Source organism: Manacus candei, unplaced genomic scaffold, assembly GCF_025592945.1.
Source record: "Manacus candei isolate 608988 ecotype Guabito, Panama unplaced genomic scaffold, ASM2559294v1 h1tg000089l, whole genome shotgun sequence".
In the NCBI taxonomy this organism is placed as follows: Eukaryota; Metazoa; Chordata; class Aves; order Passeriformes; family Pipridae; genus Manacus; species Manacus candei.
The window spans coordinates 2,169,079-2,194,519 of record NW_026138137.1 but is presented as its reverse complement, the minus strand read 5'-3'; the positions used below and the strand labels follow the sequence as shown (position 1 = coordinate 2,194,519).

The following is a 25,441-nucleotide window of genomic DNA, read 5'->3' as shown; positions in this document are numbered from 1 at the left end:
AATGAAAGCTGGATTTGGCAGACTGAATAACTACTTTTTGTTATTGCTGTTGTCTGTATCACCTCTGGATTTGGAAGGATGTAGTCACTGCACTGAAAAATGGAGAACATGCCAAGAAATGTAAAGAAGCCTCAGGTGTGGTTTCACTATTCAGGTCTTCTGCTTTTACTTTACAACTTTTTTCTCTTTCTACTTTTCATCAGGTGTTGAGGTCCCAATCCTGTGCAGAGCCCACTTGCACTTTCTTGAGTGTATTTTTCCTGTCTGTGTAAGCACAAAAGCCTGTACCGGTGTGTTTAAGTGTTCAGTCTGCACACTGGTCATGAAGTCTTTGCAATAAGGAAGGTCCATCATATGTCCCTCTCTTCCTGGAGAGGAGAAGGCTCAGGGGTGACCTTGTCACTCTCCACAACTACCTGGAAGGAGGTTGTAGCCAGGTGGGGGTCGGTCTCTTCTCTCAGGCAACCAGTGACAGGTTGAGAGGACTTAGTCTCAAGCTGTGCCAGGGGATGTTCAGGTTGGAAGTTAGGAGGAATTTCTTCGTGGAAGGGATGATTAGACATTGGAATGGGCTGCCCAGAGAGGTGGTGGAGTCACTGTCCCTGGAAGTGTTTAAGGAAAGACTGGATGTTGTACTCAGTGCCATGGTCTAGTTGATGCGGTGGTGTTCAGTCATAGGTTGGACTCGATGGTCTCAGAGGTCTTTTCCAAGCTAACTCTGTGATTCTGTGATATGCTTACCCTACAAAAACTATAAATTATACATCTATATCTATATACATATATATGAGGGGGGTAATAAGTTACCACAGCCCACTGACGCTGAGGAAGGCAGTCCTGGCCAAAGCCGGGCTGGACTCTCAGCTCAGTCCTCGCCCTCAGCACGGCCCATCCAGGCAGGATGCGGCACAGCAGCCCAGCCCGGCTCCAACCGCCCCTGCACACCCGCACAAAGCTCCTCTGGAAAGCGGGAACGTGGAAGTTTCGGTGGAGCACCCGCAGCCGGGACACCCCGGACCCGCCGAGGGCCGAGCGGGCCGGGGGCGGGGCGGCGGGCGCGGCCGTGTGTCGGGAGCGCGCCCGGCGGGCGGCGGGCGGCCGCCATCTTCTCTGCACGGCCGGCGGGAGCGCTCCCAGTGCCCCCTCCTCCGCTCCCTCCTCCTCCCGCTCCCTCCTCCCACTACGCTCAGCCGCCGCCGCCGGTCAGGAAGGGGGCGACCGGGATAACGAAGGCCGCGGGGAAGGGGGGAAGGCGGGGGACGGGGGAGCAGCCCCGTGGGGGCGGGCGGGCCGCGGGGCGCCAGCCCGGGGGGTTCGTGCGGCCCCTCCGCTCGGCCCTGCCGGCCGGCCGGGCCCCGCTCCCCATGGGATAAGCTGTAAACATGTTCAGCTTTGAAGGGGATTTCAAAACAAGGCCCAAGGTGTCCCTCGGAGGAGCGAGTAGGAAGGTAAGGAGAGGCGCCCGCCCGTCTCTGTGTCTGTGTCGGTTCCCTCGCCCCCCGCCCTGTGTTATCGGTGTTTTTACCGTCGGGCCTTCAGGAACGGGAGCGGCGATGACTAAGGTTTAATAGAAGGGGGAAAAAACCCTTCCCTCCTGATGATATGTTTATCTCCGATCTCCCCGGCTCTGTGTTACTATTTTTTTTTTTTTGGTATAATCAGGCCACACGCACACACCATCGCAGGCTTATAGTGTGGTGAGAATTGTGGGAAGCGAGGAAATGTCTCCTTGGCTCGTCCCCCCAGCAGGGCGATCGATGTGGGGTGTCGTGGCCGGTGGCACCTCCCGAGCAGCCGGTCTCCAGGTCTTCCGGGGGCAAGGACTCCTGTCATTTCCCTCCAGAGGGAATGTCTGGCGCTCACCCGCCTGGCTGGAGCGATGTGGGACGCACACACACACACACACACACAGCCTCACACAACCCGAGAGTCACTGGAATTGCTGGGGGAGGTTCATCCACGTGAGCCAGGGCTGCCGGGTTGGTCTCCGTCAAGTTTACGTTCTGTCAGTTTGTCGTGTGCAGGGTGAGTTAATTGTCAGTTGTACCAGACTATTGGATCTCCTGGTATTTATTGATGGAAAAGGAGCGGGATGGTTTATTTAGATCTTGCTGATTGGACAGGGTAGTCAGATGTTTAGTCAAGCACTGAAGGGCACAGGACCGAGGAACGGGAGAAAGGACCAAGTGTTTTTAGAAGTGTCCTGGTCTCTAGGGGTCACTTTAATTCAGTGTGAAAATAAAGATCCCCATGTTGTCATGGGAGATGACTGCGTGGGAAGGTAAATGAGTGTTTTCGTTAGTATTTTTGAATTTTAATGGAGTAAAAATAAATCTTAAATTTTCGTTATTGTGCATTGTAAGTGATTTTGGTTCTTGGAGACTTTTGGCAGTACAGTTAGGAAGCGGGCTAAAATACTACATTATGTGATATTAAAATCACAGTGAAGTTTGCATTTTGGTATATTGTCTTAACACAAAGAATGTGTAACAAAATTGTATTTAAATTGTGCAGCTTTTCCTCTGATTCATCTTCTCTTTATCTCATGACATTTCTGTTCATTAGGCTACATGCAGTGGTACTACATGAGTCAAAATGCCATAAATATTCCCCAGCTGAAGTAGGAATTGGCAGAACACACCCTGGTCCTCAGCTGTACACTTTAGGTACTTTACAACTTTTGACTTGCTCATAGTGTTTGTTCCTGAAGTAAACAGCTGTCATAACATCATCTTTTACACTTTTTGATTATGAAAATTCATCAGAATTAAGCCTATTTTAATTGTATGGGACAAATTGATTAATGTTATAGAGGTATAAATTTCCAAGGGCAAATATTAAAAGGTAAAGGATTGGAAACTGAAATTGATGCAGAACCTTTATCTGCAATACAGAGATTGTATTCCATGATCAGATTGATACTGACTGGTCCACAGACTTCATGATTTTACATTGCTTCACTGAAGTGCTTGTGCTGCATCAGTGCAAATCAGTCACACACAGCTTTGGGCATCATGGCTGTAAGGACATCGTGCCCTTGAAATAGCTGCTTATTTTCAGAAACTGTGTACAGTACTAGTGAAATAACATATCTAAACAGTACTAAAAATTACTTCTAAAATGCAGTTTACCTGCAATTTTATTAAAACATCCTGCAACAGAGATTGGTGTGGGAAGTGTTTATGTGGGTTCCATGAGTTTCTCGTTATTTCACATCATAGGCTCCCTGTGATCATGTTTCTCATAACTATAGGCTTCATTTTTACAGAAGGCCAAATTGTAAAATGTTTCCCTTCAGCTTTTTGTGCACATGCTAAAAAACCCCAGGTCTTTGACAAGTGCACTTGCCCCCTCCCAAATGGGGTATAATTTTAGAAAGATACAGTGAATAGTTCCGGTGCTGCACCTCAGCCGTGCTTTTGATGGTCAGCTGGATACTTAGTGCTGCCTACTGTGGTTCCTTTGGTAGAATAAAGCACAACTCGGAAATAGTGGTGGCATCTGTATGCAGGCTGCTTAATGCTGAGAAAAACCCTCTGCCCAGTTTGGGGAAGTTTCCCAAATTGCTGTTGCACTGGTACAGCTACATCAGCAAACCCGTCCCAGTACGAAGTAGCGACGCCCCTTTGAGGAGCCAGTCAGTGCTAAAGGTGCCACTGGAGTGCCATGTGAATATGACACCAAACCAGTGATCAGAAAAACTGACCCATTGAAAGTGTGGCTTTGCTGGTGTAACTGCAGCTGCAAACAGTAACTGTTGGTCACGGCTCACACGTGTTGACACCTGGCTGACACCGCAAGTGTGTCTGTAGCATTTCCTTAGGCCTCAGAAGGGGCTGATGTCAGTGAGTTCTGTCAGTATAGGCACAAGGATAAAAACATAACTGGGGACCTGTGGCACTGTGGCAGTTAGAGAGGTACTGAATCTAGTGTGCCTTCTCCTCCCTAACTTTTATGGCATTTTTGGATTACAAAACCAGAGCTTCAGGTCAGTTTTCCGCTGTTTACATCCTTTGTTCATGTGTGTTGTACATCAATCGACCCAACCCTTCTGCTAAAAAAAGTGATTTTTAAGTATCGCTCGTTGTTGTCCTGGGTTGCAAATTAACTTTCTCAAAATGACTATCCTTGTGACTGATTCTTTAGGAATATTATTGTAGCGTTATAATATTGCATTGTACATAAATGTAAAAATATAGGTGTTATTGTCAGTGCTTGGACATTTTCCTCCATACCTATTTTCAAGAATCTGCTGATTCATTTGGACTATTTGAACTGTTGTATGTATATTTGAGGGTGCAGATAGAGTGTTTTATTTACAATGTGATAAGGTAATGTTAGTGGTTCTTTTATTATTTATTTACTTTCATTTTTGGGGTGGCTTATTGTCACCTTCAAAACACAGTTCTCTGCTTTATGAGGCTTTTCAAAAGATAATTTCAGACTTAGGTCCATTGTAACTGGCAAAACATATGGTTTTACTTCTGAAGTCAAGTAGTTCCCAAGAGTGAATACTATTATTGGAGTTCAGTATGGGAATGTCTTGAGTTACTCATGGACCTTTTGTACAGGACAGTAGTTGTTGCCTGAGAGGCTGTGGCTGCTGAGTGTCTGTGGTGTGTTAGGCAGGAAATAGGGAGCTGTGCCTGAAGAGTTGGCTTGGGGTGCAGTTCACATTGCACAAACACAACCCAACTGTGCAGGGGACTGGAACAGATGGTGCTTCACCTGGGTGGTTCCCTGCCCATCCTTTGTGTCCGGTGTAGAGGACATGTTTCTGCAAGGGGGAGTGTCACTGTGCCTTCTGGTGGCAGCTGGCAGGTTTCACTGGTTTTAGCATGAACTTGGACTTTTGTTGTCAAAGCGCAAAATTGGTTTAACCAATTGATTTGGTACAGTCAGGCCTAGTGTTCCTTTATTAATTTTTTTAGCATTAAGGTAGCAATCCTTTAGTGGATCTGTGCAGGGGAACCCCCAAGGGATGTTCAAGAGGCTCCGTAATTCCACATCATTCGGTTACGTTGTGAAATGTATTTAATGACATCTTGTAAGTCTTTAACAGAAAAAATGGTTTAAAGAATATTAATAAGAAAAATTTATGGTATCACTTGAGATATCTAAACCATGCTTTTATAAATTCCAAGACTGTTTAAAATAGAGGATTTTTAAATTATAGCATATTATGAGATGATTTTAAAAAAGCCTTCCTTTTTCAGAATTTGTAATACAGATGAGTTAGCACTGTCTTGAAAGTGAAAGTGAAACCAACTTCATAGAGTTTGGGGTTTTTTATATTTTGGGGGTTTTCTTGTGAAACACATGGAAGCTTAGTAATGAGCAAATAGTGATGACTCCATCTGTATTTTAAAATATGAACAGTTTTAATAATAAGACATCTTCAATTTACAAAGATTGTTTATATTTTATTCTAGTAGCTACTGATGCGCTTTCTTAAACTAGTAGCATAACACTAAGCATTAGATTACTGTGTATTTTTTCCCCTGTTCTTAGCTGAAGTGCATAGTTAGAACTCCAGAAGTACCTTGTTTGCTCTTTGTTGTCTGTATTCTACACATGAAGTAGCTTCTTGTGGAATAAAAATGTTTTAAAAGCAGTAGGCTGTAAGATTGCCAGGGTAGGGAGAGATCTGCCAAGGTTGGGATTGCTTATCATGGTAGATGTCTGTAGGATATAAACAATGATGGGGCAGAGTTAAAAACCAGTTTTGTTTCTCTCTTACTGACTGAGGAAAATTAATAATTTCAGGAAGGAAGAATTTAGTGTTTTGTAATAACTTTTTTGAACCTGCACCATGTCACAATGGAACTGAAATGATGCCAGTGATTTATAGTGCAGGAATTCTAGACTACAATTATAAATTCACTGATTATTTTTGAATAATGGGAAAGAATTGCACTGCTTTGCTCCCTAAAACCTTTGCCCCTTAAAGCACATGGTGTAGGTCCTTATACAGGTACATACCTCATTCTGAGTCAGAACTGTGTTTTGCCCAGAACATTGAAATGTGAAAACCTAAGTCTTGAAATACCTTTTGAATTTCAGATCCGTGGTGTGGAAGTATAAGGAGACTATCATGTTGTAAAAATGACTGTCAGTAGGAAACTATATAGTTAATGGATATTAGGTTCTTGGGGATTTTCTTCCTCTCTGTAACATTTAAAATTCTCCTCATTTGCAAAGAAGCTACAAAAGATGCAGTTGTAGTTAGCTGACAGCAGTGATTGTGCTGCTATTTTCCGTTATGAGTTATTTTTTCATATCCAAAACCAAAGTTGCCATTTTTATAAATACATTTTTTTTCCTACTTGTTGCTGAGAAAGTGAAAAGTCCATAGGATGGTTTGGGCTGGGAAGAACCTTAAAGATCACCGAGTTCCAACCCCTTTGTCATGGACAGGGACACTTCCCACTAGAAGTCACTCAAGTATAACTACATGTTCAATATACACCTTAAAAACCATAAGAGAGACAGACTGAGTGTAAATGTAAAAACAACTTGTTTGCATTTCAGTTGGCCTCTGGAGCCTCCTGTTTCCAGTCAGGTCCTGGTTCCACTGTGTGTGGTTTTTTAGGTACCATGGTAGAAGTGGTTCCAGATCCTCCCGACATCCTACAGTAAAATTTGGGCCAAAATGCTGAGATGTTTTCTAGCAAGCGCTGTGACGTTTATTCTGGTGAGGTCGGGCTTTCCCTGGCCAAATGCCTTCTGCTGGGTGTAGTTCAAAATATCTTCTTCTGGAAGATGGTCTTCTCTGTGTATAAACGTATATCTGGTCATTTACATCATGATTTAGGAGAGTCACAAACTGTTTCAAAGCAGAATGTTTCAAGCAGCGGAGCATGTTTTAGTCAGGCGTGTTCAATGGAGTTTAAATTGAGGTCCAGTTGAAGACATTGTAAGTCTTTTAAAGTGCAAATTTTTTTTACTATTCAGAAAAAAAACAATTGGAGTTCATCTTGTCTAAAATAATTTTGGGAAATAGAAACATTGTTGAGAAGGTGGGGAACATCTTCCGGTGTCCTCATCAGTTCTCTACAAGTTTGTTGGAGTTATTAAATACTTGTGCTGAAAGGAATTTTATTCCATAAATTGCTTAAGTCACTTCATTTACTTTGGGAGTTGTTACTTTTTGTTATGTGGTTCAAACTAAATTCATGTTCCTCAATTTGTAGATTAAAACCATACAAGTTTTTATAATTATTCCCAAAAATTAAAAGATCAGGTGCTTATTTGTTTTTCCAAGTAAATTTCATAAAAAGTCATGCCTTGTACTTTGCATGATCTGTTGTAATGTTGAATAGAAAGCGTTCTCAACTAACTAACTAAAATAAATCCTGGTTGTTTAAAAATAAATATCAACCATTAATAATATTTATTTTTTGCTTCAGTGTGTTATTGTTAATTTTTTTTAAATATACTCAGTGGGTAGCCAGTACCTGAAAATAATTATTCAGTTTTGTCTGTATTTGGCATATTTAGGTTTTAAATTTATTTGCTTGGAGCTGTTTATTTGCTCGATTAACATGGCTGTCCAGAAGTGTTCAATTTGAGATTTTAAAAAAGTCAACAATTGCTAGAATTGTTTGAAAAGATTTAATTATGTATACGTTTTGTTTTTCTGAACCTTTATTTTAAACCAAGAGGGCTGAAAGTTTATCACTCTCAAGGCAAAGTGCTAACATGCAGGACGAAAAGAATAATTTGTATATTTGTGTACCTTATTCAGTCTTTGTCTGGGATATGTAAAAGCTAGGGGTTCTGTAGGCATGTTTTTGCAAACAAAGAGTATATTTCAGCAAAACGAGGACAAGAATACAGTTCAATTTTTCTTCATTGTGTATTTAATTGGCTTTTTTGTAGCACTGACATTGTTATGTTGTATGTGACTGTTCCCATCAGCTGCTCTGTTACAGCAATGGTGCCACTCGGGACTTTGCTGTGAAGAATAGTAGGGTACATACATACATGTCCTGATGTGCAGAGCAACATTTCAAATGTTACTTAGCATTTCTTTGGTGACAGTCTCAAGTTTTCCTGTCTGTATACTGTCCGCCATCTGCTTCCTTGTTTTCACCTCTTTCCCCCTTCTGTCTTAACCTTTCAAGTCATCATCTGTAATGCCACGTTGCGTTTTGCTGTCCCATGCTGTTTCTCTGCTTTCTTGTTTCTTTGTGTGATGCCTTACATATTTGGTGTAGAAAACTTCTCAGACTGGGCTTTTCATGGTCCTGCACCTTGTGTGGGAGTGCCTGAGGTTGGTTGTCTTTACCAGTATCTTCTGTTGGAAAAAGCAGCAGGTGGGAAAGGGACTGCTAGAAAGGCACTTAACAGTGCATGAAAGTCACCAACAGTGTATTCCCTGCTCTGCACTGGGGAGGACAAGCTCCTGAAGGAAGAAGACATCATAAAAAGTGTCAGGACTGTGATTTAGTAAGTGGCTTTTCACTCCTTTTGAATTAAGATTGAAGGAGTCAAGACAAGGTCATGCTTTGTTTACCCTAGATTGTCTGTCTTCCTACCAGATACCTGATGTTAGATCCATACCTGATGTTAGATCCATACCTGATGTTAGATCCATACCTGATGTTAGATCCATACCTGATGTTAGACTCCATACCTCATGTTAGACTCCATACCTCATGTTAGACTCCATACCTCATGTTAGACTCCATACCTCATGTTAGACTCCATACCTCATGTTAGACTCCATACCTCATGTTAGACTCCATACCTCATGTTAGACTCCATACCTGTCATCTACCTGTCTGGCAGGTGAAAAAAGGAGATGGCATGACCACCACAGGAGTGAGGTAAGGCAGGTGGGGAGTAGGAGTGAGCTGGGCGTGATCTTTGGGACTTATGTCAGACCATCTTCTTCCATGAGTAGCTCTGGCTGTTGACAGGCAGGAAGAGGTGCTGGAGCAGTGGCTGTAGCCAGGAGCAGTTCAGCGACTGGATGGGTGGGAGTTGTCAAATGTGCACCACTCACCTTAATGCTGTTGTCATTCACAAACAGCAGAGCAACAGCTGCTGAGTTTGACTCTTTTCCACAGTGCTGGTTGTTAAGGAGGAATTGAGGGAGGATTTCAGAGAAGACTGTGCATCTAGCTGTCAAAAGAAATAATTTTGTTAGAATGGCCCCTGTAGGTGAAGAAATAGTTCTTCTGATATCTTTCCCACAGCAGGTGTTTTTCTGTTGCACATGTACTCTTTAATTTCTGAAGAGACTGTATTTCAGTTTGGTTTAATAACTCTGAAGGAGATATATTCTCTTGGATTTAATTTAAATATAATCTTTAGTCATAGTTATGATGTGTGTGTGTGTGTGTCTTGTGAACAAGAACAACAGTGTTATTTGACCCATAATAGTTCTTTAAAGGTGGGATTTACTTACCTGAATATTTTGTTGTCTTAGGACAGTTCCTCTATTGTATTTAATTTATACTTTAACAAGTTGCTGTTTTTCTTTACAAGTACTCAAAGCAATTATGTGACTGACTGAAAACTTGAACTTTTGTTAGTTTTTTAAGAGTGGTTTGGTTTAAAGAGTGCTTTCTTCTAAAAGACCCAATTCCTGATCAATGCAAAGCTGGTGATGCACTAAGTGAGGATATCTTGTCCTGTTTTATCTCCCTTGTTCTTCAAGTGCTTTAAAATTACTTGTTTCTGATAAGTCCTTTGACCACTTATTTTCCTTTATCTAACAATCACTTGCATTTACTGGGTTTATTTGGGGTGTTTTGTACCACTATCCACTTAGGTGCAGAAATTTGCTTCCTTTTTCTGTGTGGTGTTCTGCCTTTTCTCTCCATTCTCTCTTTACATAGTCCTGCTGCAGAACGATCACTTCTAAATAGGGGCACTTTACTAACAACTTTATTGCCTTGGGTATCGCTGTTGAAAAAGTCCTGAAGCTATTTCTTAGTTTAATATGTTATTTTGGGTTTTTTTGTGTGTGTGAGGTCAGACCCTCTTGCCTCAAGTTACCAAGTAGACCTGGTGCCTTTCCTACTGCTTGAGAGGAGAAACATCATCTCATGTATGGATTTTGTTATGATTTGTTTATACTGGGTTTAACACGTGGAAAGCCCCCTATCTTTAGAGGACAGTAGCTGCAGTTAGTGGTGTCTTTGGCCAGAAATACCATCTTTAGAGGAAAATATGGTTAACCTTCTTGTGGGATTTTTTCCTTAGGCTTGCTCCAGTAAATGATCTGAGATACAAAACCAACTTCAAATTCCTTTTTTTACATGTGTTTTTCACTCTCTCAGTGGTCTGTGTTACGAGTATTTTCTATCCTGAAGAAACTAAGAGAATCATGACTTTGCTTCCTCTGTATCAACTAAAAAGAAATGCAGAAGAGTTTTGCCCTCACTTTTTGTAACTGCTGGTAAACACTGAAAGTATTCCAGTGCAGTTGTTTCAGATGTGGTTCAGTATTTTATAAACATTTGTTTGCCAACTTCAAATTGATTTTTATGTATTCAAATATAACACATTTTCAGCTTGAATGTGTTTTATTTCTCAACTTCTCTAGGCTAATAAGGACATAGGGAGAAAAAGGAAGTCATTATATGTGTAACAGTGGCAAAAAAATGAAAATAGTTTCCTTAAATCTGTTGTGTATTTTAGTCTGGATTTGGGAAGGTGCCATAGTACTTTCAGCTCTTTTCTGCAGTGGGAGCTGAAAGCTCTTCATCAAAATTGAATTATTTTTTATATTTTCTTGGAAATTACACAGAACCATCCAGTAAGAGATTCTTGCAGATAAAGCTTTGTTGGTATGTTGTAATCCATGTGTGATTTATGATTGTGGTTTAAAAGCTAATGCACAGGTTTTTCTATTGTAACAGTATTGTTCTTTGAGGCCTCATGAATAGTTAAGTATTCTTTTCTTTTTCACTGTTGGAGAGATCGCTGCCCTGAAAGTTTCAGTTTCTCTCCTTAATTTAGGTGAAGAGTTCACAATTTTAAAAGAAAAAAAATCCTGCCACTTATACTATGCGTCTCTCTTGACATCTTTCCTGGACAAGTTTCTCGAGGAAAAGGATAAGTAAATATAAGAGCTTCGTGCTTTTGTGCAAGTCAGACAAAAGCATGGGGCCTTGGGACAGGATGTGATTGCTTTGAACATGCCACAACTTGCTGTAGGCACCTGGGTGTGCTCCAGGCAAGGAAAACACTCAGACATTTGGTACTGTCTGGTGGGATTGGGACCTTACTTTGTCATCTCTAAATAGGTGATGTTTGCTGAGGTTCTTGGGATGCTGAGAACACAAACCTGGACAGAGATCAGTGCAGTTTGCTGCTGTTTGCCTGTCCCTTTTCATAAGGGCAGAACTTCCCTCCATCACTGTTCTTTTGAGAGGGCTGCATTTTATGTTTGCAAGCAAGAAAAATTATTAACACCTGCTTTTCTCCATTGTTTTATGTACTATGAATAATCCCTGAAGTGAAGTCTACATTAAATGTCACAAAGGCAGCTGAATCGTGTTTGAATGAAAATGGGAAAGTGTCTTTGTTTGTGTCTTACAGGAAGAAAAGGCTTCTCTCCTGCATCGGACTCAGGAAGAAAGGAGAAAACGAGAGGTAAAGTAGCCTGTAAGCTTTGCATGCCCACTGGATTTTAATTTGATGTAACATTTGCAGTGCAAAGTACTTCTGCTGCAGTTCATACTTAGGTCAGGAATGTTTTGTTTCAGTTTGCAAGTTCTGTGTGGTCTTCCAGCGTGCTCCAATTGGCAAAACCCTTAAAGGTGTGTTTGACCCTCACTAGATTAAGCACAAGTTCTGCAATGGTTCCTCAGTTTTCAAGCACAATTAACTGCTTTTTTTTTCTTCCCAACGTGGGTGTACAATTATGGACCAAGTTTAAGTATGAAACTACGAGGATTTCACCAGCTAGTTCAGAATTCTGTGTTGTGCATCAAATTTATGATCAATGAGTCCTTACCAATGTATGTAAAAAGTCTTTGTGGTTCACAGACTTTTTTCCACACATCGAAGTAACCCGTTCTGTTGCTTAATTCTGTGTTCTGCAAAGCCAATGCAGAGGCAATTTACTGACATCTGTGTTTGTACACATGTGCACACAACGATTTTCTGTGGCACATTCTCACAAAATGAATGGCTCCTCTGAGAGTAAAATCAGTTATGGATTTTTAAAAACTGCCTGTAGCAGAATCTTAGCAGCGACCTCAGATTTAAAACCTTTGCAATTACGGGTCGCTAATTGACAATTATGTATTCTGAGATAAAACCCATACCTAGAGAAAAGGAGAACATATCTATGTTTTAGTTGAACCTTACATTATGGTTATGAAGAGATACTGCCTTGCTGTAATTGAAACTCTCTCCTGATTGCACTTTTACTGTAGATACTTTGGAGAGAAAAATAGCCTTTGGCCTATCAAAATTTTGATTTTGGTCAATGCTTTAGATTTAATTACAGTCTCTGAGTATATGCTTATGCAGAGAAGTTGCTTTAGGAACCAGAGTTTCCAAGAAAAATGAAGTAGACCTTGAATAGCAATTTTGTCTGGTGTTTCTCGGTCACTCCAGGTTATGTTCTTAAGTTGGATGTGTCTTCATGGGACAATAAATTAGAAATCAAGGTTTTGTGAGTTGAAGGTTTGTGTGAACTTTCGTAAGTGTATTTTAATGAAATTTAGGAAAATATTTCTGTGTTTTGTTTTGCTTGGTGGCCCTCAGAATTAAAGGCTTGTTGTAGTTCAAGGATTGATTAGGTTAAAATTTCTCATTTTAAAGCAGGCTTCTCAGTCCTTGTACTTTTCCTTCCTCAACCACTGCTTTGTAGCTTTGGGTTCATGAGCAACTATTTACTTCCCTCTTTTATCCCCTAAGAATCTATATGGACATTGTTAGAAACATAATTACAGAAGCCATTTCCTGCAGATATTTACTGTGATGGGGTGTGCTGAGGGTGCTGTCAGGGAACCCTCCGAGTGCTCTTCCCATAGCACCTCCAGCAAGCCGGCTTTCAGTTCCTCAGAAAGTGAGACATTGTAAAGGAATGATTTTACCTACCCTTTCCAGCTGATGAGGAAGACACATCATAAAAAGTACTCACTTGGTATGTCTGGTTTGAAGAAGAGAGTAACAATTTTCATTAATTTCCATATTGTGCTCCTGAGCTTAAAGCTTTAAGCCTCATTTTCCTTTTGACAGAGGTACTGTCTCCAAGGAACTGATTTTTTTTGTTTGTTTTCCCCATATCTTAAGTGTGCCAGCATCATAATAATTTTATATTATTGGAATGAAAACAAATAAATGGGTCTTCAGTGTTAGCTGATCTATGCAGAAAGAGGAAAGCTGTCATAGAATTTGATGAATTCTTCAACACAGTATTAAAACTTTGTTTTATAAAATACATTAATAATAAAGTGATACAAAATAATACGATTTTTATTTTGATTTTTATGGTATTACATACTGAGTATTAAAAATTCTTTTGCAATATCTCAGTGGTAAATTTGCCCTTAAAAACTTGAAAAGCATTCCCACTGATCTATGTGTATTGGATACAAACATTAAAATGCTTTATTTAACTAATGATTGCTGCTTAATTTTCATTTAAAAAAAATACTTTTGAATACAAATATATTTGGTAAAATGGCAGAAATTAGAGTCAGTCCCACAATGTTGATTTCAGTTTTCTTGCTTTGTTTTACAGGAAGAAAGGCGGAGGCTGAAAAATGCAATAATAATCCAGTCATTTGTAAGAGGGTACAGAGACAGAAAACATCAAGTCAGTACTTATTTATTTATTTATTTAGAAAGATGTTAAACAGTTTTGCTGAAAATGAGACTTTCTAGTAATAATTTGATTGAAAAATCTTTTTGAATGTAAATAACTTAATTGAAAAATCTTTTTGAGTATATATTTCACCAAGTGGAAATTCTTTATTCCCCTCTTGACATTTTCATTTGAAACTCAATATTTTAGTAGATGGATGTATATTCTGCAAAGCATGGACGTGGCTGGAACTCAATGGGATCATGCAGTGTTTTTTTAGCTGATTAAAACAGATGAAAACCATTAGATATTAAGAGCTTTCACACACCACAGTGGAGCTTTTAATTTTTTTTCCCAGTATAGCTAAGGTGGTAGTTTGAGTCAAAAAGTTGTTCTTTCTAAGGTGCCATTGGGTAGATTCTTCTAAGAGAGAGTTTTATCTGTTTAAATTCTCTAATTTAAGCAAATTAGATTAAAATGTTTGGTGTGATGCTCTTGATAAGGAACAAATTTGTTGCATCTGAGTGACAGAATGGAACTGTGATACTGTCTGTATGTTTTGATCTCATAATAAATATGTGTTATCTCTGTTTTATTACTTGGCAACCTCTTTGAACGGGAAGCTGAAACGAAGGTTTTAAAATTTTGCATCTCTCTTTTAAATCATAGCTGTTATTGATACATTAATGCATGTTTTGTTTTTAAGTACTCCATCCAAAGAAGTGAATTTGATCGCTGTGCTAATTTGGCCCAATCTGGAGGAACCTTTTCCACTGCTAATGGAGCTAATTTGACTCTTCTAGTCCGTCAGTTACTCTTTTTCTATAGACAGAATGAGGATTCCAAGCGTTTGGTGAGTACTGTTCCATACCCTGATCCATAGTACTTGTGTTTCATGCACTGTTAAAGGAGTCTTAAAAGATTTTGAAGGGATGCAAAGAAGCCTTTGTCCACTTAAATTAATTTCAGAGTTCTTTTTTTAAGAGTTCAGGCTTTTGCTGTTCTGCACTCTGCTGTTTTTCATTTAGGCACAAGAACTTAAAATCAGATTTTACAAGTGCGTGCACATACACGTGCACAAAATATGTGAAATGAAGCCTGAAAAATCCTGGGCATATTATTCACATTAGTTTTTTAAAAATAATATATTAAAATTTTAATCTTTAAACCATATTTTCCACTTAGCCCCCTAGTCATTCCTAAGGTGTTTGGGTGATTTTTTTTTCTCACTGTTGAATAATGCTGGTATATCAACTGCAAGGTCACTGCCAACTTCCCAGGTGTATGAGTTAATATGATTCATAGTGGCTATTGATAATGGACATTAAAGAATTATGACTATTTATAAAAAAAATATTAACAGATAACTTCATTCTAAGAGTAAAGTTATTTGTAAGTGCAATTCAGTCTTAACTTTGAAAGTTTAGTATTAGCAGTCATATAGATTATGTTGTGTAACAGTGGGGTTTTTTTCTACTCTGAACATGATTCAGTCTGAGTTTATGTTTTGTAAGTCCTCCAAAGGTATCTACAACAGCACTGAAGTATTACTGTCTGAGTTGCAGTAGGCAAAACAGTAAACTTGTGCGTGTCTTGTTGCAGGTATGGATGTGTCAGAATTTAATTAAACAGAGTTCTCAGTTTGTTAAGCAGTTGGATGGTCCAGACAGACTTACTTGCTTATTCCAAATAAAAAGACTGTTGGGGCTGTGTTGCAGGTAAATTCTTTTTTTCCTATGTTCTGCTATGTAAAAAGTGTTCAGAAATTATGCTGGGCACTTCTTTGTTTCTTTTTGCAGCAGGTGAAGTATTAAATGTAACTGTATTTTATGCAGAGGACTGTTTAACATGTGTGTGGGCCGTGGCATTGGATACTTGTCCCTATGTCGAACAGTGGAATGTTCTTAAACTCCGTTGGCTTTCAAGTTCAACACGTGCCTAAGGGATGCTCTCCTAGGATAGGCTTAAGGATGCTCTTAACTGTTTTCCTTAGCAGTATTTGTGGAAACCAGGTTTTCTTGGGAACTGATAGCGTTTCAAAGTTATTATCTGAGGTACACTTGTGTTTTGAGGATATGCTTTGGATACATGTTGTTCCAATACTAATGTTATTTAAGATGCCTTTCCTCATGCTGTTTTGGGAATTTAGGGCATATTAGGAAGTTACAAAGGCATATTAATCAGTTACATTACTGGCTTCAGCTTTGCATTTATTATTTGCAGTGGGAGGATCACAGGAGGGTAAATCTATTAAGGTGACTTGAATATCTGGCACCTAAACCCTAGGTTTAGAAAACAATGTATTTATTCTTATCAGTAATAGGAACTAGTTATATTATCCAGACCCTTAAAATAATTTTTTTTTAGAAAATTGTTTCTTTAAGTCACTGAACCTTGTGTTCTTATAAGTGTGTATACTGTATGATAAACAGTGACACCAGAGACTAAAGAAGACTTGAGTGGTGGGTTTCAAAGTCCATTTGCAGTGGGACACAGCTGTGGTGTCACTGCATTGAATTGTACATTTTCACTACAGTTGAAATTGTGTTTTTGTAAATGCAGCTATTAATGTGGATGGAGAAGAAAACACATTGTTAGGACAACTCTACCTATACACATCTCACACTAAATATCCTTTGAATTCTAAAAAGGCTCTTAATCTTCATCATTTCTGTGGTCACTGATAGTTGTTATGTAAGCAGCAGTTGTTAAAAGGATGGAATTTTTAGTATTTCAGTCTGTAATCAAGGGTATCCTATTGTGTTACTTATGCATATGATGTTCCCTAGCATTTGTTCCCAGCCCATATTGCTCTGGGGCTTTTATGTCTTCATGAAAAAACATGAATTATCCTTTGCTTCTCTTCTAGTTCATGCAGTAGACCTCCAAACTTGCAAATCATTGAGAGAATTTAGTAGGATTTAATAGGATTTACAGGTAGAGTGCCATATTCATAGAAACCTTAAAATCAGGAGTTACTATTATAAAGATGCCAACAAAAAGATGTAGCTAAACTACTGAGAACAGTTGGAAACCACGTAGAAATAAGTTAATTAAAGGTGAATGTGAAAGGGTTTTTGTAATTTTAGTTTTAAATCATTGTACATATGCTTGTGGTGAAATAAGAGAAATATCTTGTTGAATAATTTTAATTTAATTTCATTTATAGGCTATTGCAGAATTGCAATGATGACAGTCTGAATGTTGCACTTCCTATGAGAATGCTTGAGGTATTTTCATCTGAGAATACGTATTTGCCTGTTTTACAAGATGTCAGCTATGTGACATCATTAATTGAACAAATTTTGCACTACATGGTTCATAAAGGTGAGTAGATAGGAACTAGAAGTTCTGGGAAATACTCAGAAATTAAACAGAATGTGTAACACCTGAAGACCACGTTGTTTAATCCCATTTTTGCTTTAACCACGGACACGATGAATGAAGTGCTGTGTACATTAACCTGTACACTAGATGGACACTGTGCTTGTAGTGAGATCACTGCTTGAGAAATTACTGCTTGATTTCTTTAGAAATTCTGTTTATAAATTGAATATTCTATCAAGTTATTTACACAGACATTTACAACAGATTTTGAGAGTAGGTGGATATTGCCTAACAAAAGTTTTAATGCAGTAGCTGTTTACACACACACACACACACAGTTTCCCATGGACACATGCACACACTGTGGCAGATCTAAGCCTTAGTTTTGTAAAAGTTAGTCACTGTGTTGCAGTACTGTTCTCTACAAATATTACTATTCATTATTATTCTAAATTGGCATTACCTCTTCATCCTGCCGACACCACAGACACCTTAGCAAAGAGATGGTGACCTGGCTTTGATTTATATTGTTTGCTAAACTGCAATGAGTTACACCTGTGCAAACATACTGAAAGTTAATGAATTGTGTAGTTAGCACCAAAATTATGTTTTGTCTCAAAGAAACTTTTTTATTCTGAGAGTGTCCAAAAAAAATAATTTGCCTTTCTGATACAGTAGAGTTTGCAAAACTTGTGGATTGGGAGAAAAGACAAAAACGTTTTGAAATAAATATCTCAGATCCAGCCTCATTGGTGTAAAATGCAGAAAGAGCACCTTCCAGTCTGTTAGTTGTTGGAATAATTCTATGTAAGTTTTACAGTACATTCTGTAGACTAGACTATCTTATCCTGTTACTAAGGATTTGGTTTTAACTACTGTATGTTCAAGTCACTATGAGAAAAATAATTGCTCTTATTGTAGCACATTTATTTTAGTTACCCTGGCATAACAAAAACTATAGAAGTATTTATGTTTGTCTCACTAACTTGTTATATAATAAATATATCTTCCAAAATGCATATATTTGTTCTTTTAGTATATGAATTCTCACAACTGGTATATGAAAGTTATTAAGATCACAGAATCATTAATTTTTTACTAAAGTGTAGCTTTCTGATGACTTCAAATGAAAACAAAAAGAAGCATTTTTTGCAGCTACAAATGTTCTGTCTCCAAATCATTTATTATGCTTAATTTGTAAAGAATCTGTTATCAGCTTTTATTAGTATATGTTTTTGCATATAATTTATCTTCCACATGTCTCTTGTCAGCATAGCTGTTATTCTTTTATGAGGACTTCCTGCCTTTTGCATTGTATGCCAAGTTAGGTGGTCCCCAGCAAAGGGTCTTAGACTGGACTCTTGATGATGTGACACTTATTTGTTGCATTTACAGGTGGTTCCTGTAGTTGTGAGACCTGGGTCTTAGTTTAGGAGTTCATTGAGCAAGGGGAAGTTGCTTTAAGAAGAATGAAATCGTGTGATTCCATTTGTACTTCAGTGAGACAAATATAAATTACCCTCTACACGTCTTTATGGCATGGATGGTGTAATGCATTTTATTACTGTCTGAGAGCCCTGTTTTGGAAACAGTGATTGTATTCTTCAGTCTGCTAAGGCAAGGTGGCCATAGAATTGAGACATTCTGCCAGCAGGACTCTTGCTTGTATGATGCAGTCCTGCTTCGAAGTAGAGGGGAAAATCTGTCATTTCTGGAAGAGCGGAAGGATAGAATGTGACTACAGTCACTTAAAGGAGAAGAGAACATCTTTTTCATAGGTCATTGTTTTAAAAAAATCAAATTATTCATTTCATCAGCAAGAGTTTATTGGTCTTTGAAAATCGAAGTGACTCTGAATGTTGATCTCTATGAATGATTTTATAATGGGATATTTCCAAAGAGGTTGCTGATATAACCCGTTAATTATGTGAATATGACTTAGACTATTCTAAAATGTCTTCCTAAGTCAAGCTTCATACAATGGGTTGTAAAGTGTTTTTCAAGTTAATGTTAAATATAAGTTGTTTTGTAGGGAAAAGTAGAAAACTAATACTGTATTTTAAAAGTGATTTTTCTTACTTGCAGGCTACTACAAGTCGCTTTATTTGTTAATTAACAATAAGCTTCCCTCGAGTATTGAGTATTCTGATGTTTCTCGTGTCCCTATTGCAAAAATACTTCTGGAGAATGTTCTGAAGCCATTGCACTTTACATATAGCTCCTGTCCAGAAGGTGCAAGGTAAATAAAGATCACATTAGATATTTCTGTACTTATTTGCTATAGTCAGAGGTGCCTGTTTTGTTCTCATTGAGTGTCTAGCCATTCTTTCAGTGCAGTTTGTTGATTTATTTGCAATAGTGATGATTTTTTGGTAATGCTGTACATCAGTGAAACAATGTAGTTTCAGGTGTGTTTAAGAAAAAGGCAGTAAAATGCTGAATGCTACAATAAACAGCACAGAGAATAGCAGGTATCTTGATACATTAGGAACACAGGTGTGGAAAAGCTTAGATGAGAGCAGAGATGCAGGGCAGCTGAAAAGAATTTTAGAGTTAAAAGGAACTTTGTGACAGTTGAGCTGAGGTTTATGGAGAGAAATAACTAAGGTTACAAGCAGAAAGAGTCAGGTATGTAGACAGAGGGAACAGAAATCAACTCGGGTTGTATCACGTACAATAGTGTTTTGTGTTAAAGTAGAAATTTGTGTAAAGATTAATTGCACTTTTTAGATTTTTTTTTGATATTATAAACAATGTGTATAATGTCAAAATAGTTTTTTGTGAGTTCATTTAGGGGGTAAAATTACATGTAAGGTCATCAGGAAAAGGATTTAGTGTAAGGAGCTAATTTTTGAGAAATCTGAGAAATTTGGTGTACTAGGTCAGGATTAATGGAGCACACCTTTGCAGCCTTCTCGGTGGATGTGTGCAAACTTGCAAATTGATCTATTATTCCCTGTGTATCACTGTGGGAAATTTTGTCTATATTTTTCTTCTTTTCAGGCAGCAGATTTTTGCAGCCTTCACAGAGGAGTTTCTGGCAGCACCTTTTACAGATCAGATATTCCATTTCATCATTCCAGCGCTTGCTGACGTGCAGACCATTTTCCCTTATGAACTCTTTCTGAATGCACTATTATTAACAGAAAGTGGATGTTCAAGACGAAGTGATCAAGCCCCATGGCTTTTCTACTTTGTGTTAACAGTTGGAGAAACATATTTGGGTGAGCAGACTGAGTGGCCAGTTTATTGTTTCATTTTGGAGTTAATACGTTATGCATTTCTATGACATGGTTCATTGCCAAGTAAAAAGGACAGCTCGTGGAGAAAAGTGTTGGAGAGATCTGTTTTATTTCCTATTCTTACCTTTTTCGGTAAAAAATGCACTGATTTGATAAGATTTGACATAACTTGTTTTGGTGAGGTATTTCTGGTAAAACATGTTTTATAGTTTGGTGTGATCTGGCTGATGATCTTTTCTTTCAATGTACATGCTGTAGGATCCCTTTCAGAGGAAGGACTTCTCGTGTATTTGAGGGTGCTCCAAACTTTTCTCTCTCAGCTACCTGTGTCTGCTGCTGGTACAAACTGTCAGGATGCAAACAGTGATTCTGAAGATGAGGATGAAGAGATCAGTAAAATGACAACCACGCCGGTAAGGCAGTACAAAATTTCTTTGAAAGAATTTGTGTTATGGCAGTAGCAGAGATAGGCAAAAACATGATCACTCTTAAGTCCTGTATTTTTCTAGCTATGTGTAGAAGGGAGCATGTTTTCTCCTAAAAAATAGATGACTGTTCACTGTAAGCAAATGAAACTTGTTGCTTACATTAAAAACAAACCCTTTACTATAATAAGAGGTCTTAAACTACAGATAGTGTGTCTGCTGAAGGACAGAATTTTATTTAAAAAATAAGGGTTTAAACTTACCTTCTTTAAATTTGTATTTTACAGAGAATTTTTACTCTGCCTATTGTTTAATTCCATGATGATGCTAAGATATCAGGAAGCACACAAACCTGATATTCCAACTTAGTATTTTCTTCCTTTTTTTTTTTCTCTTGGAAATACAAGTTCAACTATAGGCTTTACCCTGTGGAATTAACTCTGTGTATATCCACTAACTCAAAAGCCCTCAAAGGGGAAACACCTGCTTTGTGTAATAATGTATAGAGACTGTGCTATAAATAGAACTTTTTCACTGTAGTTTAAACTTCCTGCAGTAGAATAAATCTGTTCTAACTTTAACCTCCTAATAATTGTGTCAGGGCTTTGAACAACCAAAGTTAGATGTAGATTCAACAATCTTTCAGAAGATGCTGCCATTTAAAGGACTTGGGCAATGTGCAGGCTTTCCTTGTAGAATATGTAAAATTTCATCATATTTAGGGTTCATTAAAAAAAAAAAAACAATTGAAATTATTTTGCTTCCCTACAGTAAGCTGGGAATTCTGGATTTTTGTCTCAGGCATTCTAAGGTTTCTTGGTTATGTGTTGAAAGCAGCTCTTCTAAGAGATACTGTTCCTATAATGCCCACTTACATTTCATGGAAGGTGATGTACATTTTTGAAAGATGCAGCATTTTTAAGACATTGATTTTGAGAGTAACCTCTAAGGAAGAGCTGTGCTGCTGGGGAACACTTGCAGCCTGTTAGCTGTGAGTTTTTAGATGCCATGTGTTATTGATACCCCAAAATCTTTACCATGAGAGAGTGAATAAAATACTTAATTTGCCAGATACACACACTGTATGCAATGTAAATATTGGCAGATTCTACTCATGGCTTAGAGATTTGTAATGTTTAAGAGCTCATTAGGTAAAAACAAAGCATAAATTTCTCTTCGCAGATAACTTACACTAATTTGTAAATTAGAAAAACGTCTGCTCTAAGCAGTACTTTGAATAAATAATACTATTTATTGCAATGTGTTTTTGCATGCTTCTCCTGTGAATTTTTTATGTATTCTGTATTTTCATGCATACTTGTCTTAGGAAAAAAAAGATGGGTGGGTGGGGAACCCCTCTTTCTTAAACATTTATAATTGGTTAACTTGCGTCTTTCAAGAAGCCAGACTGCTTTACTCAGTTGGGGGCAAGATAAAGATAGGAAATAAGGAAAAGAAAATGTTGAGCTTGACTCAAGTCTATGCCAACAGAAAACATTCCCTTTGGCACACTTCTGGCACTACCCAGACGTGTTGACCATGCTGAAGTTTGTTGCTGTTTGTTAACCCATGGATTATGAAAGTGAAATACTGTTTGTAAAGGAATTTACAGTCAACATCCATTTCTGGATTTCATGTCCAATGTTAACTGATATCAGTGGGAAGAGATGATTATTCACATATTTTATGCCAGTAAATGATTTTTCCTTATTGTACCCAAGTGTTACAGAACATACTTACATTAAAGGCAGTATTTCCAGTGGCTTAAGTGAAACATGGATGCCACAACCCATCAGTTACCTGCCTGGGGGTTTAACATGGCTCTTGGGTCTGATACTTTTAAGAATGGGATATACATGTGTGATTCCATTGTATTTATTGTACAAGAAAACTTCATGTTCTAGTAAAATTTAGAAGTATTATTTTTTTTATCAAAAAGAGGATACTTGATCACTGAAAAAAATTAAAAGCAAACCTTTCTTTGATGTGTTTGTAGGGTGATGGGAGAATATCAGTTCAGTACATAACTGAGGAGTGTCTAAAGAAATTGGATACGAAGCAGCAGACAAACACTCTGCTGAATATGGTTTGGAGAGACTCAGCGAGTGAGGAGGTCTTTACCCTGATGGCATCAATCTGCCACACACTAATGGTACAACACCGAATGATGGTGCCAAAAGTCAGGCAAGTGTAAATAATAGTGATCTTGAACTGTAATAGTTTATTAGATAGACTTGTTTTAAATACCTTGTGGGGCTTTTTCTGTCTTTTCTTTTATGGCCAGCTGAAATAAATTAGATTTTTGGAATTTAAATCTTAATTCTCCACAAACCAAAGAGTGGATTCTTTGTTTCTTATTTTTCTTGTTGTTCATTGTGCCCTCTCAAGATTCTTAGAAGGATGTTATCTGTTCCCTTGTCAGAGGCAGTGTTGAGTGTAATTCTAGTAGAAATTGGTGTAGCTTGTTTTTAAAACATTCAGTGCTGTGAATTCCACAGTCTCTATCTCGCTGAGCACTGAAACCAACTTGTTCTCTTAGCTCTTTATAGCCAAAATATCTTGCTACAAATTGAAACAGTTCCTAGCTATTGAAAATCATTGTAGTTTGGAAAGGGCTTTGGCACCTGAGATGGAGATAAAGGACATGTTCACTTGTATTCTTTTACAAAGATTGCAAACCACAAATGCCAGAACAATGGGAGATTTTTCACCTTTTTATTATCAGCCTGAGCCACATGAGTATTAACACTGTTCTGGTGCAAGTAGTTTTGAGTAAGTATGTAGTTGCTGGTAGTAAAGTAAGTATTTAGGGAATGTTGTAAATATAATTCAAACTGCATTGTAAACAGTGATACAGAAAACTAATTAGGTGCTATCTTAGCCCGGTGGTGTTTATAGCTGTTAGAGGAAGTAAGATGTCAGTGAAACTGTGATTGCTCGATTAGGGTAATTAGTTCTTTGTAGACTAATTGCATTAGAGCAGGATGTGAGACCTGGAGATCATAGCACTACTTGAATTAGTGTGCCTGCTTTATTGTTGCACGTAGTACATTGCCTTGGATAGTAATTACTGAGCTTAAATGCATCACTGCTTTGACTTGAGGTTTGCTGGTGGACTGTGTGGAAAAGGGTGTTTAATGAATAAAGAAGTCACAGAACTTTAATTGTATGAGTATGGCATCTGTTTCCTGAGAAGGCATATTGGGTATTTTCAATTATTTATGATAAAAAGCTATTTAAAACATTGGATACTTTCAGGAGTTATGAAAGCTCTTCTCAACATCTTCTATTGGAAAGTAATTTAAAAATTTTAACTTTTGAGTAGCTCCCAAATAGGTGAATTTTAGAAATAAGTGGTAGAGATACTAAGATTTGTGTCAGTGATACCAGTGGAATTACCTCCATGGACAAAATGAAGTTAAATTCACACAGATATTTGATAAATTGAAGTAGATATTTAGTTACTAGTTCTGAGTTCCAAGTCAGCCATAAGTGTTGGGTTTTCCAGGGATTGTCATTTCAGGAGGTGTCAATCTTTAGTCCTATTCTCAGTGCACATTAGACCTAGTCTAGGTTACTAAGCAGCTATTCTAGACATTTGATGCTTGTTTTAAAGATAGTAAATATTGTGGTGTTTCAAAAGACAATTAAAAGACTTTTTGCCATTAATTTCCACTTTTTTAATTGCCTAATGATTTTTTTAATTGTCTAATAATTTTATCAAATTTAATGTTAGACTTTTAAAAGATGCTGCACTTGTTTTGAAACTAACTTTTAAATTACTTAATATTCAGAGTAATGTATAGCTGTTTAATTAAACCATGTAGAAATAGTTAAGTAGAAATAATTTATTTCAAATTACTTTTAATATCATCTAAGAGCTCCATAATGCTCTTTTACTTTCTATTTGAAAACAGGCTGGGTCAAATGGTTTAAAAGATAGAGTTGTTACAAAGACTGTTTATTTAACAACATTTACAACTGTGATAGAAAACAATGATAATTAAAAACATAAAGGCTGCAAATCTGCAAAATGACATGCTAAATAAAGAGAGTAATAATAATGGAAAATAATTTTTCAATAACTGTAAAGAAGATTAGGCTAAGATTAACACAGGCTTTGGAAGGAAGAAAACAAGTATCTCTGCATTCTTTTAATAGGTCTGAGGTTTTTTCCCTTCTTGAACAAAAGAAGCTCATAATATAGACTTTTGTCACTCTGTTAAAGCTGAATGCTTTTTTTGTTGTGGCTTCTCAGTACCTCTGTGATTTGGGTGATTGATGATATTGTACAGTATAGTCTTAGGAGCACTGATGTTGAATTAACTCAGTATTTCCTTGATTTTGCAACAGAGACCAAGAGAGAACAGGCCAAGGTACCCAAAAGTACAGTGCAGTTTTGAAAGGAGCAAGCCTGTAAAGTGCTTTTGTGACTCTCTACAGGAGGCAGTGGGATCCAGAGATGGATAGCTGTAAAAACACATTTCTTTTGGTTAGTTGTCAGAAATTCTAAATAGGTTCTGGAAATACACAGTCAAGCCCAGTTAAAGAAAAAGGTCACATTATAGAAATAACCAAACTATAGCTTGTGTTCAGTAACACAGATGAGAGGTGTAGAATAAAATCCTGATTGTAGAGAAGTCATTAGGAATTGTCCTTGTTTTCAGAGG

The 25,441-nt window shown here is 37.9% G+C and overlaps 1 protein-coding gene across 1 annotated transcript in view; it reads left to right on the top strand.

Annotated features, from left to right (window-relative positions):
• The first annotated feature begins 1,087 nt into the window (after positions 1-1,087).
• Positions 1,088-25,441, top strand: part of UBE3C (ubiquitin protein ligase E3C) — a 73,970-nt gene continuing 49,616 nt past the window's right edge. The window contains exons 1-10 of the mRNA XM_051812888.1: positions 1,088-1,448; positions 11,557-11,610; positions 13,715-13,789; positions 14,484-14,630; positions 15,380-15,495; positions 16,947-17,104; positions 19,190-19,343; positions 20,108-20,328; positions 20,605-20,759; positions 22,768-22,955. Of these exons, the coding sequence (XP_051668848.1) occupies positions 1,383-1,448; positions 11,557-11,610; positions 13,715-13,789; positions 14,484-14,630; positions 15,380-15,495; positions 16,947-17,104; positions 19,190-19,343; positions 20,108-20,328; positions 20,605-20,759; positions 22,768-22,955 (1,334 nt within the window). The 5' untranslated portion in view covers positions 1,088-1,382. The remainder of the gene's footprint in view (positions 1,449-11,556; positions 11,611-13,714; positions 13,790-14,483; positions 14,631-15,379; positions 15,496-16,946; positions 17,105-19,189; positions 19,344-20,107; positions 20,329-20,604; positions 20,760-22,767; positions 22,956-25,441) is intronic.